We start from the raw sequence: 14656 nt of genomic DNA, 5'->3' as shown, positions 1-14656 counted from the left end.
CACAGTGGGATAAACACATCGCCGCCCCCCCACCCCTATCCTCATCACCAACAACCAGATTAATTAGTATGAAAACAACGACGACTAGTTACTACTTACTACTCGGCGAGACCAATCCACCACCCAGGAGATGTTAACCAACTCGTCCTAGTCGGTCGACACTACTGCATCTCCTGCATATAAACGATTGGCCACGGCCTTCGGAGGAGATAGCTGGGATCGACACGAGAGGTACAGAAAAGACCCCCAAGTCAATCCCACGGTGGATGCCGGACCCCCGCCGGAGGTGACCATCCGCGGGAAAGCTAACAAGCTGGTCAGGACTAAAGAAGCACTAATGAGGTACCGCATCGGCTCGCTGAACCTATCCTCACTCACCTGCCTGGACCCTGTTCGCCGTCCGGTCGCGATTCCTCGTCATTCAGCCTGTCCGCCTGCCGGTCTGACAGCCTGCATGTTCGTCGTGATTCGAGGCCTCGGCATCGCCGTGTGTCCGGGTTTTGGCGTCTCAGCCAGCCAAGCCAAGCCTCAGGCCCAGTCCTCTCACGTACATGCGCCCGGCAGCAGCCCTGGTCGTTCTTTTCGATCTTGCTGCTTTCGTTCGTTTCCTCTTTCACAGTGGCATATTGGCACGGGCTCTGCAGTCGCCGGGTGCTATCTTCCCAAGCCCGGTGGCGGCTAAAGACGTGATGGGATCTATCAATGTCGAGATCCCCCACGGAATTGGGTTCCGATTTCGGGTCCAAATGCAACAACAAAATAGAAAGAACAGGAGCATAATAATAAAACCTCACAATCAAAATCTAGTCTACCTCTCTAGCGGATACAGAACTATACGTCCCACGATGATCGTAGTCGTCGTGAGAAGATCAGGGTATTTGTGAAACAAGGAAAACAAAAAATAAAAAAAAAAAGTATTCAACCGTGACGATCATAATCGCCCTATCGCTGGGCCCACCGGTCCACCTCAGCCATATGAAGCTCCATTGAGCTTGGCACACGCCAGAATCATGCGTGTGATGGGAAGCAATAACGTAACACTTACACTGCCAACCTCTTCCAGCACCAGCAATTGTTGCAGGGTCCGCAGGGCTGGCAGCATGCTGCCATCCACCCCCCGCGCCCACGACTGCTGCGTCTGTGCGCGGGCTATCATCCACTCCCCCTCGCTGCGTGCCCGCCACATTTCCTCCGGCGCCGGTAACGGCAGCTGAAGGAGGATCGCGCTATCTAGCGGGTCGATGTTGATCCCGTTGTAACGGCGGGCCCGGCCTGCTAATGTGCGGACTATATTGGCGAAGAAGATGTTACGTCGCAGCGTTTCGGCGAATTTCCATCGCCGCCAATCCGTTTCATCTTCATGGGGGGTGCGAAGAATGTCCTCGTGAAGTTTGTAGACCCGCTGCGTCATCTAAGTCCACACCGGTCAGTTCAATGCCTAGGGTGGGGCGTAGGGCAATCGAAGTGGGAGAACATACCCTCAGGAGAATTTCGACAGGGGCCTCGGAGTTCCCGTGGTCCCCTGCAAAGCTTGGGAGCTTGCTGAAGCTGGCAGTGGCGAAGTTGTCGCCGAAAATGCTCAAGATCTGATGGACACAGACAGCATGGAGAGCTACTACACAGCCTTCTGCCGCTGCGAGACGCTCCCCATTGTGCATTGAGAGGTCAAACGTATCGCACGTCTCCAGATAAGTAGCGTACGAGGATATCGAACTTAGGGTGGTGCTAAGTGGCTGGCCCATCGATTGCATCGCATACCCCTGTAGCTCGTGATGTAGGAAGGGCGAGTAAAACTGTCTCTGCAGAGCCAGCCCCGGGTACTCACGTAGCAGGCTGAAAAGCTCCTGATAGAGATCACCAATGTCACCGGGGCTGTGATGGTGTGTTTTGGGTAGGAAGCTTTGGCCAAACCCCGACCCGGTACGGCTATCCGTGTAAGTACCGAGTCGCCAAGTTTCGTTGTCTTCATCGTTGGAAACCAGATTGTCGGGCCAGAAACTATCGAAATAACCAGCAGATACCGACCTCATGTTCAGTCCGCCTCCAGTGGCATAAGAGTCGCCTGGAAGTGTAGCCGGAGTAGGAGGAACCATGGTCACGGGAGAGGACCCCATCGTCGGTGGCATATACATGGTTTGCGAACAACTGTCAAGGGAGCCGGGAAAGAACTCCTCCAACCCATAAGTCTCGGGCTGTTCATGGAGATCATCTTGCCAGGTGGGAGAATTCATCAGGGAGACATCCTGCATAGGAAACATAGTGCTGTCGTTGACAGTTTGGATGGCAAGTTCGGCATTCGTTGGCGTTTCGGGACTCCAAGAGGCACCCGGAACATCGTTCAATTCATCTCCGGTCGATGGGGTGTCGAACGGATATGTTGGAAGGGCCCATGTCGTGCCGCCGGGTATTATCCCAGCGCAGACTGGGACTGCGTGAATGGAACCGACAGACGAAACAAGATTATCCTGGGAGTCATCAAGACTAGAAGCTTGAACAGGAACAGATGACTGCGGATACACGCAAGGCCGTCGGCTTTGGAGACACCGACTACAAGACGGTCGGGTCATGGAGCAACGCAGCTTCTTTTGCGCACAGGCGTCGCAGGATTTGCGCTTGGACTGGCGTTCCTGACCGATGTTTTTAATACAACGGCGACGGTGCCGGTCCCGCAGATCACCTATTATCTCGTCAACCACAGGTCTGTGCATGAGTGTCTGGGTATTTGAATATCATCAAGAAAGCCAGTAGTTATAGAGAAATTGTGCCAACATCGTGCGACCATAAGAAAAGGGCAGCCTACGTCGACTATATGTCTTGTTGCAGATTCCGCACCGGTACTCCCCTTCCGCAGTAGGTTGCGATGGAGGAGGCGGCAGCTGGTGGCAGGTGCTCTGGGAATGACCATGGCGAGCGCCTGGCTTCCTGGATTCGGCCCTTGAGATCCCATCCCTCTTCGATGAGGCCTCAGACATAGTATGTGTCTGGTCACTCAGCGTAATGGTCATAGCGGGCATAGCTTACTAGCCGCACTCAGTAAAAACAAACAGCTATGTTGTTCGAAGATGAATCAGAGAAGAGGAAAAGAGGTAATAAAAGGGTTGGGGCCGGGAGGAAGGTGTATGAGATATAGCTCTATCACGCAGTATGAATGTTAGAACCAGAGGAGAGGGAAGAGCACCGAGGGGACGCAGTCGATAAGTACAACCTCCGAGCCACCCATCTCGGATCCGGGGCGAATGTTGAGGGGAAATAATAGGCAGATTAGTCAAGGCTCGCTCAAGCTGCCCTAACGACCGATCGGGAAGCAAATGAAAGGATCCTGATCCTTTTTTTTTCGTACATCTGACCCGACTCGAGGACGATGAATACTCCCCGTTCGGCCTGCAGACTGCGGAACCCCCCCGAAACCGTAGCTTGTAGCTTAGTCTGCGTAATATTAGCATGGGGGGTGTTTAATAAGATTCACCCGACCTTAAAGATGGTTGCTCTAGTTCCTGCTGAGATAATTGTTCGACAAATGGGGGTGTATGGGCTCCTGTATGGCTTAATCTGAAGTTGCCCTGCATCCCTGATATTTTTCAGCCCGTGGAGGCTGCTCCACCAACCAGGGAGCGCGTGCCTCCCTCTCGGCTCCCTAGTCCCTCGATAGGATGAATGTCTTGGATTCGATCTCCCGTTTGAAAATCCAGAACGCAACGCCACGCCAGGCGGCGATCGCCCAACTCCAAGCCATCCGCGTTAGGCAAGATAAATAAAAGATAATCCAGCCATTCATAGAACCGCAATGATGATCAGGCTAGTCCGAATTGATCATCACATTGCAGTGAAAATTTTCCTTCTTTTGTTTTTTACTATTCGGATGTAACCGCAGAAAGCCACACGTCCTTTTTCCCAGTGGACATAATTCCACGGCCACCAACCCTGACTGCCTTTCCGCTTATTAACGGACTTAGCGCTCCCACCCGGATCCCATCTGTCTGTCTGACGGTTGGCATGTCCGCCGTCCCGTATACCTCGCCACACCCTAATCTTCTAGGCATCTGTTAGGCCGGCCATCGTTTCACACCTGCCGTTGGTCAGCGCAGCGTATCAGGAAGCCCCATCTATGCACAGTATTTGCACGGCGAGAGGGGGAGTGTCTAGCACGTTGGCAGCGGAATGGCCCGCAAGTTAGCGCTGTCGCAGGATGTCCACACTAGTAGTCGTAGGAAACGCTTCCCCCACCCGCCCACTCAGACATTCCGCCATTATGAATCCAGACTCCACGGTCCATCAATTCCTGAAGGAAACGTGGTTCCTGGGGCCGGTTAATTCACGCGAGCATCGCTGGTGCCGCAGTGGACCGGGACCTGCTGGAAATAGATTCTGAGTCGACGGTGCGGATATTGCGCGATGCTTCCGGCTTGGTCAGACCCAAGTCCAGAGTAATCCACAGATACGAGGCAGATCCTGTACCATTGAATACGGATTAGCCAATTTCCTGATTTGATCACGTATTGTTCCGGGGGGTTCTGATGTTATCCGTGGTGTGGCTAGTTAACTGCTATCTTCCCCCCGTCGTAATAGCAGGGACAGCTGCATCGGACATGGTGCTAATATGTACTAGTCCCCTTGTTGGCGGACTTTTCTGCAGATATATCTTGGGACTGGGGGTCTGGTGGAAGATAAAGGCAAGGGAGATTTACCTGTCGATAAGGGGATGGGGATGGGGAAATGCAACGCACTCCGCTGAGCGCCGCGACGCATTGGCCAGCATAGGCCACAGGAGGCCATCAGCCATGGTGCCAACACCCATCCTTTCTGGGACCCCGGCGGAGTCTCCACGCGTTAAACTACAACCTCCGTAACTTGGGTTAGCGGCGGCCAACTCCCGATGCTCGTACCGGGAGCCTCAGGAGAATAAAATTACGAGTCATGTAGTACTCCTGTACACCATCAGCTAAGAACTTCGGAAACCCGGCAGTGAAAAATAGAATATGACACTCACTCACGCGACGTCGATCTTCAGACTCGATCTGGTTAGCCGATTGCCAGCAGATTCTGATTCTGGGGGCCAAAGCTAGACTCAAGAGTCGGAAGGTAATACGAGACTCCGTAGGATAAGCTGACGCGCCATGTGGCAGCGGGTCGGGAAAGAAGGAGAGAGAAACGAGAAACCATCATGAGTGGAGTGCCCGATAACCTGCGTTGTGTGAACAGTAGAGTTGACAATACTACCGTATTTGGAAAGACGGTAGCGCTAGATGAACCGAATGTAGAAGGGGTGGAAGTTCAGGGGATGGGATTGGCTCCAGAAGAATGTCAGAGTAGTTAGTAGTGATGGAAGTAGTGCGAAGTTGGAAGTCGGAACGCCCGAGTCACTTCACCAAGAGTAACTTCCAGATACAACTCCCTACAAAGAGATCATCTGACCACGCCGATTGGCTGCTGCAAACCAGCCAAACGCCTTCACTACTGCAACTTGCTGAAGATGCTGCCACACCTGCACGCCTTCGTTTTCGACTTGCATGTGAGGCACCCAGATTGGAATGAATCGAAGCTCATCGAAGCAGCTATGATATCAGTGGCCATCAATTACTCGTCTGCTCTAGGTTTAGTTGCCTTTGTACCTTTCAGGGCTACACGTACCACCGCTGTCGATCAACCTGTTTCCGACTTTTCGGATATGGCTGATCTTTCACTTGTGTATTATAGGACATTGATACCACCAACTTCTCAGCCTTATGAGTTGATCCCCCTTCAGCCATTTCAAAGCCACCGTGCAACAATCCGATAACGCTCTATATTTACTCGGAATTTACAGAAGAAAGTCAGCACTGCTCGCAGAACCAGAGCTATGCGTGTCATGCAGTAGCACAGTTGTAGTGCCGCATGCACTTTTCCGCCGAGCAGCATGTTATCAGTTATAGTGGCTGCTGTCATATCGGAGGCCATTATTCCTCCAATCTGCTTCCAACTCTCCCTATCACGCTGTTGATATTAACGACCTCTGGTGGTCATTTATCACCTCCGCTTTAACGGCCTTGATTTGTACAGAGGAATAGACATTGTGGGTGTCTCGCAAGGCTGCAGGGGAGAGGACCCAGTGTCAATACAGATAAAGTGTCGACTTGGGTGAAAACATAAGTGTGGTCATCCTTTACCAGGAGACGCCACAGAGGTTGATTCCTGCAGGTGTTCTCGACGCTCGGCTTATCCGAGCGTTGTGAAGGGGAGTGGAGCAGGCTTGCCCCAGAAGGAGGTTCATGCGACCACAAAGCACTTGCTTGCTATCTTTCTGCAACACAGAGTATTCCCACAAGAGAGATGTTCTACTATGGTTATCAGCTTGATCCTATTAACCTATGTACAGACTGATCTCTGGCTATCATGCTACTGTAAGTGGTCACCCGAGGAGCATACATCAGGAAGACAACAATACAAAGTTTTTGTAACCGGATCTCGGAGGAATCCTACCGTTTGATTTACTTGATCTGGACAAGTGAGGGATAGTTTTAACTTGTTTTCCTTAGTGATGTTTCCCCTACGCTTCCCCTCTGAGCCCTCAACGGCCCGGGACCACCCAACAGGCTAGGCATAGTATACACTGGCTTCCGAGATTTAGTGCTCGAGAGTGACTGAGGGAAGTAGTGCCATACGTACATTATGGCTCTTGTTCCTCATTGAGGTAAAACACCCGTATCCATATTAAGGAGCTAACCCACCACTGATATCTTCTCTGTACTTCCACAACAAGCGTCTAGGCGCCTAGGTCGTATCTTACCTAAGTGAAGACCATCAATACGATGTTATGTACTCTGCTTTTTGCCAGGCTTCTAGTGCCAACCTTCCTGCTTTTACCGACCTGAGACGACTGGAACAGCAAAACTTTCCAGTCCTTGCTCGGCCATCTGCAAGGATGTCCCCGCCCAGTGGCTACAAAATAGAAGAACGGAGCGAGAGTAACATCCGGCTTACAGGCGATCTCAAATCAAGACAGCCATCCTAATCGAGTTGGCATGTTCTTTTCTGCTACAAATCACGGCACCGTGTTTCCCCCTAATCCAGACCCACCGGCTAAAATATGACCACAGCAGCGTTGGCCAGTCGTCTCGACCGAAGAAGTTGGTGGCGTTTTGGCAAACATCCCAGACATGCGCTAAGAATATGGTCTATTAGGCATATGTTATTCAGCACCCCTCGTGCTGCTTGTGAAGACATTATGGGTCTAGATTGCCATCATGAGGCGACTCTCTGACGGCGGAAATGTCAAAACTGCCGCGACATTCTCTCCTCAATTGACCACAAATCAAACCGCTCCTGACCTCATAGTACGTGTCAGATCACGTTGAATACAAGTCTAGCCTTCTAGTCGAATCGCGACCGTCGGAAGAGTTGATAGTCCTTTGCTTGACTGTTTGGAGATCGTCATCCGGAAGAACCCCGGCGAATTTCGCAACTTGAGGCATGTCCAACGCTAACCCATGCAGAATGCTCTTGGCTCTTGGCATTCTCCTGGCCTGTGCTACCTCGCTACATATATCCTTTTCCTCGGGCTGGTATACTGCTGATCTGGCCCAAGCGTATCGTTATTCCAACCGAGCAGAGGTCAACAACTATTAGCACTCCCCTGGTACATAAGGTTCATCGCGTGGAAGACCCTGCGTCGAGCAGGGTTCGGCGAGAGGACCTTGGGATTCGGAACGTCAAGAGTTTGGCAACTTGTTTCCTCTCTGCTGCGGGGATCCTTGCAAGACATTGCGTCCCCCCATGAATGTTGCTGATCGGGACTGCCGCAGAAATACATCGTTGCCCCCATCCCTGCTCCAAGACCCTCTACTATGCATGTCCAGACCCGGCGTAGACCGTAAAAAATACGTCAACAATTCCTGTGACTTTGCTGTTCGGGGCAATGGAAGTAGAATTAGAGCGAACATGCTCATCAGTCGGGATTAAGGAAAAGGAAAACAAAGTGGAATATTCAGGCAACAGAAACTCCGGATCCGAGCAAGGTCTAGATTGAAGCCATCATTGTCACCAGGCTATGTGCTAACCGAGACCAGCCAAGCCGGTTAATGAGTTGCAGATGCTGCCTGCCAAGAAGACGCCTCTTCCGCGTGATGAATGAGGCAATTCATAATTCCCTCCATGAAGTGATTAAGGCTTTCGTGTAACCATAATAGCCGTGCATTGCCGCCAGGAAGAGCAACCACCACCCGAGCCAAAGAATTCAGATACATGACCATTCAATGCTTGCCAAAGCTGATGTAGTAGTCGGCTGAGTTTGCCCTTTCTACCCTAAAGGACGCTCCCACGTCATAGAGGCTTCCGTCTCCGTCTATTCCATTCTGGCTCTAAGCCTTGGGGGTAGCCTCATTCTTGCCGTCGCAGTCTGAGGTGACTCCGCATCTGAGTACAATGCACATCGGAATGTGGACAATGAGGCCGGTACAGAAAGGTAATAGCCTATAGTCACACTATTAAGAGTACTATATGGTTTTGCTGCAGGTTGGAGCGCCCTTCAAATCTCAGAAGAAGAATTCTCGGACTGCTCCCCGCCAGCGAGAAAATGTTGTTACCGTAGAGTATACCGTATTAGTGAGTTTCGAAGACCTCTATCAGGCACTGTATGGTTCAGCTAACCCAGCGTTTCTGATCTTGTCAGGATTATGCCCGGGACCCAGGGACACCATGGCCGATATCTACATCACGGATGTCACGCCGCACCCCATTCCAGCTTTATCCAACAATACCTCCTGTGTGTCGCTGGCATGTGCACACGGTCGGTCATGAAGGTTTAGGTCTACAATGGTTCATATGTTTGTGCAGGAGTCAGGGTCACTGCGCAGGCCCTACCAGCAGCGTCATGGTTGTCGCGGCTCTTTTGTACGTTCATGAACGTAACATGCGCCGTCACGAAGATGGTGCTATTCAAGAGGTGAGTGGTCATCGAGGCCGCTTGGGTACGAGTCCAAGGTTCTGTAGTCAGCTCAGCCTGAGGCTTCCTTTTTGATACAGAAAGTTTTCTTTCTACACTTTTAACGTTTATCACTTCACTATGGTTCGCTCCGGGATTGCTCCGCTAATAATATTGGACATTATTTGTAGGCTGTTTATTTGTGAAGTTTTATTTAATTCAAGTCCGAAACAGAACCATCAGACGACGAAATGTTGTCCATCTCGAACCACGCACATCACACGCCTCGGTATGCCGCAAATGAGTATCAGGATCGCTGTCTAGCAGCAGCACCGTTTTATATGGCCACATACTATACAATAATACTCGAGCTTGTCTAGTAGATCCATCTGACAAGCATGTTAGTTAGACAGATGTGAAGATCACATATACTTCCTCAGAATGCTCGTGCAGTGTCATGGAAGAAGACAACAGAATCTTCTTCAGCAACCAACCAAGCCAATCGGTTGAGACACTGGCATGTCTGAACAAACCAACCTAGTTGAAAGAACTTCGTATGCCTTTTTCAATAACCCCATGGTGTCGCTATTGAAGGACATTACCTGACCACTGATCCTTAAGGGTAGATGTTTGTCCAAATTTGGGCTTAATGCTTGAGGGCAACGACGGCTAGCCCGGTGTGTATTGCGCTAATCGATCTGCAGATAAGCGTATGGTCTGCGACAGCACCGCATGCATTATAGGACTTGTCACTGTCAGAGTCATTTCATTGCGGTCAATGCAGACCGGAGAAGAGCGGATCCATTGAATTCGGTGCTGCGGTCGCTGTTAGATCTTGTGCTACTACTGATCCCGTCGGCAAATTATGAGACCCTCATAATGATCTCGGTCAAATTGGCGGGAGATTCATTCGCATTGACAATGTTCTTGTGCTCGGACCATTGGTAGCGGTGCGGAGGTGCAGGTATTCGGCTGTGATCGGTGATAAGCATACGGAGTAGGCCGAGGACCCAAGCTGCCACGCCACGGCCGTTGGCGAGCTTCTCGGGAGCAGCAGAGCTTAATTATTGGCTTGAAGGCAGCTGCCACATGCAGCGCGGCGGGTCGGTGGGTTGCCTGCTGGGGGCTGTTTATCAGCCAGCCTCGCAGTCATTGGCCTCGCTGGCCTTTTCCAAACGACGCGCAACACTAAAATCCGAGCACCCCCGGCCAGGCCAGTGCACGCTGATTCCTCCATATTTTCCGACATGCAGGTCTGGCGTTCCATGAATGGTCTCCCGAATGGCCGTTGAACCACAATGCCTCTGTCACAGGCGGGGGTCCCAGTCACACCATGTCTGCCATGTGTTCAGCACTCGAGTCAGTGCCATTGCCGAGTTCGGGTGACGTGCCGTCCTGGCTGTCCAAAACATCGATAAACCCTATTTCAAAGCATCTGAGCTGGATGGTCGGCTGGAGTTATAAATCGGTCATCATGCGTCTTTCTGGACCCTGCATCCTTGCATCCTCGCATCTCCTTCCGCCCCCCCCTGGTCTGTCCTTCTTTTCCCCTTTAGCATGATTTTCGAACCTGCATCCAGGGCCCCAGTGCCCTGCACCGATGTGATCTCCTATATCTTTTCTGATCCGCCCTACAATCATGATGAACCGGTAATATTCCATTGGAGGATACTTATTCCTTTTTCTCGCCTATAGAGCATCTCTAACCGGTATAGATCTACGTCGATGTCCACAATCCCTCTCGGTCCATTTCCTACAACCAAGCCCGGACCATTGTTCGCCAACTGATCTCGGGGCTGCGCGCCTGGGGCGTGCAAAAAGGCGACTGTGTCGCCATTCACTCCTTCAATGATGTACACATCTCTCTTTAAGCTCCAATTTTAATGCGGATTGATCGCTCATAAATGATAGATCTACTATACTATGCTGGTCTTGGCGATCGTTGGCGCAGGGGGAATCTTCACAGGCTCGAATCCAGCCTACACATCTTTTGAATTGAATCACCATTTCCGCTCCTCGGATACGAGTTTTGTCATCACAGAGCCCGAACATCTGGATGCAATCACTACGGCAGCAAAAGCGGCATCAATACCAGCACATCGAATCCGGGTCTTCGATGTCCTGGGACAGTCGGTACCAGATGGAGCAGTGTCCTGGACGGAGCTGCTCAATCATGGCGAACAAGATTGGGTAAGGTTCGAAGACGAGGAGATTTCTAGGACAACTACCGCAGCCAGGCTGTTCAGTAGTGGGACAACAGGGCTTCCCAAGGCAGCAGAGATTACGCATATGAACTTTGTCGCCCAGCACGAACTCGTGTTTGAGCTCAACCCGAGACCATGGCGAGTGTGTACTTCACTTTTCATTCCAATCGTTTTCCATTCTACCATATCGATAGACGAACGACTGGTTGACTAACAAGTGACCCTTATAGGTAAGCAGAGTCATCGCCATTCCCCTTTTCCACGCTGCTGCTGCCCCCAGCAGTCATTTCGGCAGCCTCAAAGCCGGCCATATTAACTACGTCATGCGGCGTTTCGATCTACCCCTCTTTCTGCAGACGGTTGAAAAGTACCAAGTCACTGAAATGGCCATTGTTCCGCCCATTGCCATTGCCATCATCATGCATCCGATGTCTTACGAACGGGGCTATCTCCGCTCAATCCGCGCAAGTAACCTGGGCGCCGCACCAATGGACAAAGACGCCCAGAAGCGGTTCCAAAGGTTGCTTGGACCAGGAGCTAATTGTACGCAGGTATGGGGTATGACAGAAACATGCTGTATCGCGACAATGTTCCGGTGGGATGAAGAGGATGAGACAGGGTCGGTGGGGAGGTTGGTGCCGAACATGGAGGCTAAGTATGTTGATTCTCTCTTTCGTCCGCCCGTCGAGCCCTGTGCAGGTCAAAAGCTAATGTGACGATGATAGATTAGTGGATGACAACGGCACCGATATCTCCGACTACGGCGTGCGAGGCGAGCTCTGTGTCCGCGGTCCTGCCGTCACACCTGGGTATTTCAACAACCCGGTCGCCAATGCGGAATCCTTTGATGAGCAGGGCTGGTTCCACACGGGGGATATCGCGTACTGTGACAGTGCCACGCAAAAATGGTACATAGTAGATCGCAAGAAGGAACTCATCAAGGTCCGAGGATTCCAAGTTGCTCCACCGGAATTAGAGGCCGTGCTGTTGGCGAATCCGCTCATTGTCGATGCTGCGGTGATTGGCTTGCGGGATGTGGTCCCAGGGACGGAATTGCCACGAGCGTATGTGGTCCGCCGGCCCGGGACCGATGAGAGCGAGTTGACGGAGGATATGGTCAAAAGCTGGTTACTAGAGAGGTTGGCAGGATACAAAGCGCTCACGGGGGGAGTCAAGTTTGTACCGAGCATACCTAAGACGGCAAGTGGGAAGATTTTGAAGCGAGTGTTGAGGGAGGAGAGTCGCAGGGAAGTCAAGGAGAGTGGATGGAGACCAAGATTGTAGTTCTATTCTTTTGTTGTCTTACGGCTCTGTTGCGTTAAGCTCAGTGGGCTTTCATTTTCATATTCTTGTATCTAGTGCCCGTAGTCAGTACATACACACTCAATCTCTCTATCTCTGCGGCCCTTCTCAAGCGCGTGGGACCTCGCTCACCTCTTGGACCGATCATCGGTGTTCTCCGAAGCTTTGCACATGGTGCGGACCTCAACTGTCTTGCTCTATAGCCTTTACTTGCGCCTGAAATAACCAGAGCCACACATTCCCTGAGTTCGAGCTCACCGCTTCTTGTGCATGATACACAATGGTTGGTGGGTTAGTTAACTCGGAGCGAACGTCCCCTGTCATGCCGGACTGCTGCTGTGACCCACGTCAGCCGTATGAGATCTGAAGCGCCAATCAGCAGCACAAGCTTAGTGAGACTTGAGGCTCATAGTTATGTATTTGTGTCCGTTGTGGCTTTTCGAATAACCTCTGCCAACCTCCCTACTGGTTGTTGAGACTGCGGATCGTCCGTGGGCTAACGCAGTCAGCCTCCGTGTTTTCCTCAGCCCCAAAACTTGAGGGATCGGCAGCGTCTGAAGTAAGCGCCAAAAGGTTAACTAGTCAGCCCTCGATAGCTCCCAGCGCATATATCCTTGCGGCTAGAGGAGGCGTGGCCATCATGTCTGCCAAGTGCCAACGGCAATTTCATGAAGTGATATATCATTTTCCTCGTCATACATTCGGACATATCCGATGGCGCTAGATCTGAGAAGGATACAAAACCTCCGTGCCTTGGCGGCATTCGTTGAGAATGTCTCAGTCTGTCTGGCTAATGTGATATGTCAGAAAATAATCTTTCCAAAGGCCGGGATTGTCATCTTCTTTCCCTGTTTGTTGCAGAAGCGGAGTCCGCGTTCTCGTGTGTCTGACGAGCCATGGATCTACGTAGACAATTAGTTCGCGTCTGCTTGATGCATGTTGTGCAGTCAGCGTGAAGGGAAACTTGCTCCCGACGGAGCTCCATCGGGAAACGATTGTCCTAAATCCGAGTCAGACAAACAATAGCCACTCCGGCCATATGATAGGTCATAGCCTGGCTGTTGTCGCTCAAGTCATTATCCCTGCTCTTAGTGCATTTGTGTTGGGTCTTATCCAGGAGCGTCTGGTGCTCAATCCACCATTGCTTATATCGCTAGTCCCGAATCGGTTGAGTGCTAATTTTGAATGGTTTTGGGATACCGCGCGGAATATGATGTTTTCCGTAGGCTATGTGAAACCAAAAATGGCCGCAAAACATGCGTTGATTGTCCCATCACCTTGATGGTTCCTCAGTATGTAGCTCGAACAGGGGATTGAATTGGGGCGCTTCTCGTAGGACACACTTCGAGAGCTCTATGCCAATCACAGCAGTTAGTGTTGCAACTTCTGGCCCATAAGGCGTACAATGACTGCAACAACACACCTTGTGATGGAAGTAGGTCAATATCAGATGGCTATCTTGGCCTCTGGGAGTGACTTGGTCTGCCGCTTCGCCAGGCCAATATGCTTCCTAGCACGGTCTGATGGGACACAACTCACTTCTTTGCTATGAACAGACATGGAACCTCCTTGCGTTCAGATAACTTTTAGCATACCTGGTAGAACTGTCTCTGAGGCACAAGTATACCATGGTCCAATGTCCTTGAAGAGATATGTGTAGTCATGGATCCAGTCACCGATGTTTGCTCGGTTTGCCTAGTGTGAGGCTCTGTCCGGCTCCAGCAGACTCTAATGGCACCAAACCGCTCCAATGCTATGTTGAGCTGGCGGGTCTCATATGAAGAGTTGTTGCTTTTACCTAATCCTAAGCCCGTCCCTGTGTGACCGTTTGATTTCATGTCTTCCCACTGGTTGCAGGCAACAGAGGAGCATCAGATGGAGGCTGTCTGCGTCAGCTAATGCTCTTCTCCTTTTACACGCTCTTCATCACCAATGACTTCCTTTCTTTGTTTCTATGAGAGCATTCAATGCCGGGAGTAATCCCAGATCAAGACTACACGAACACCACTCAGCATTACTAGACAGCTGTCACTCGACCTTTGAAGTACATCATCCCGCTTTCCTTGTGAACATTGAAGCTGATATACTTGTTTGTATCAAGTTCATTCTCTGTCATCAGGCAACTCCTAGAGCTAGATGAAGTACCCTATAACCTCGACCTCAGAGCATCGGCCTGATACTTTTGTCCAGATTAGCGATTAACTTTCTACTCTCCAATGTCTTACTTCACTTCGCCGATTTGGCACGAGACACA

The 14656-nt window shown here is 51.1% G+C and overlaps 5 protein-coding genes across 5 annotated transcripts; 1 reads left to right on the top strand and 4 right to left on the bottom strand.

Annotated features, from left to right (window-relative positions):
• Positions 1 to 967: 967 nt before the first annotated feature.
• ASPBRDRAFT_115071 (Zn(II)2Cys6 transcription factor domain-containing protein) lies at positions 968 to 3014 on the bottom strand (the record flags this gene model as incomplete). The annotated part of the gene is made up of 3 exons (XM_067616869.1): positions 968 to 1411; positions 1479 to 2677; positions 2801 to 3014. 3 exons carry the CDS (start codon positions 3012 to 3014, stop codon positions 968 to 970), a joined length of 1857 nt encoding a protein of 618 aa, XP_067484521.1.
• On the bottom strand, positions 2798 to 3708 carry ASPBRDRAFT_232856 (uncharacterized protein). The gene is made up of 2 exons (XM_067622015.1): positions 3472 to 3708; positions 2798 to 3426 (listed from the first exon to the last, which is right to left on the bottom strand). The coding sequence occupies exons 1-2, from the start codon at positions 3564 to 3566 to the stop codon at positions 3048 to 3050; spliced, it is 474 nt and encodes a 157-aa protein (XP_067484520.1). The 5' UTR covers positions 3567 to 3708; the 3' UTR covers positions 2798 to 3047.
• Positions 3709 to 7218: 3510 nt separating this feature from the next.
• On the bottom strand, positions 7219 to 7558 carry ASPBRDRAFT_36466 (uncharacterized protein). The gene has a single exon (XM_067623508.1). It carries the CDS (start codon positions 7488 to 7490, stop codon positions 7323 to 7325), a length of 168 nt encoding a protein of 55 aa, XP_067484519.1. The 5' UTR covers positions 7491 to 7558; the 3' UTR covers positions 7219 to 7322.
• Positions 7559 to 7587: 29 nt separating this feature from the next.
• ASPBRDRAFT_232811 (uncharacterized protein) lies at positions 7588 to 8047 on the bottom strand. Its single transcript, XM_067622014.1, has one exon. The coding sequence runs from the start codon at positions 7920 to 7922 to the stop codon at positions 7686 to 7688; it is 237 nt and encodes a 78-aa protein (XP_067484518.1). The 5' UTR covers positions 7923 to 8047; the 3' UTR covers positions 7588 to 7685.
• A 2406-nt stretch (positions 8048 to 10453) lies between these two features.
• On the top strand, positions 10454 to 12384 carry ASPBRDRAFT_24959 (acyl--CoA ligase; the record flags this gene model as incomplete). Its single annotated transcript, XM_067622114.1, has 5 exons — positions 10454 to 10546; positions 10612 to 10749; positions 10808 to 11242; positions 11331 to 11755; positions 11826 to 12384. 5 exons carry the CDS (start codon positions 10454 to 10456, stop codon positions 12382 to 12384), a joined length of 1650 nt encoding a protein of 549 aa, XP_067484517.1.
• Positions 12385 to 14656: the final 2272 nt, after the last annotated feature.

Source organism: Aspergillus brasiliensis (genome assembly GCF_001889945.1).
Source record: "Aspergillus brasiliensis CBS 101740 unplaced genomic scaffold ASPBRscaffold_1, whole genome shotgun sequence".
Lineage (NCBI taxonomy): Eukaryota > Fungi > Ascomycota > Eurotiomycetes > Eurotiales > Aspergillaceae > Aspergillus > Aspergillus brasiliensis.
Note: the sequence above shows the minus strand (reverse complement) of the source record. Positions and strands in the feature narration are given on the sequence as shown.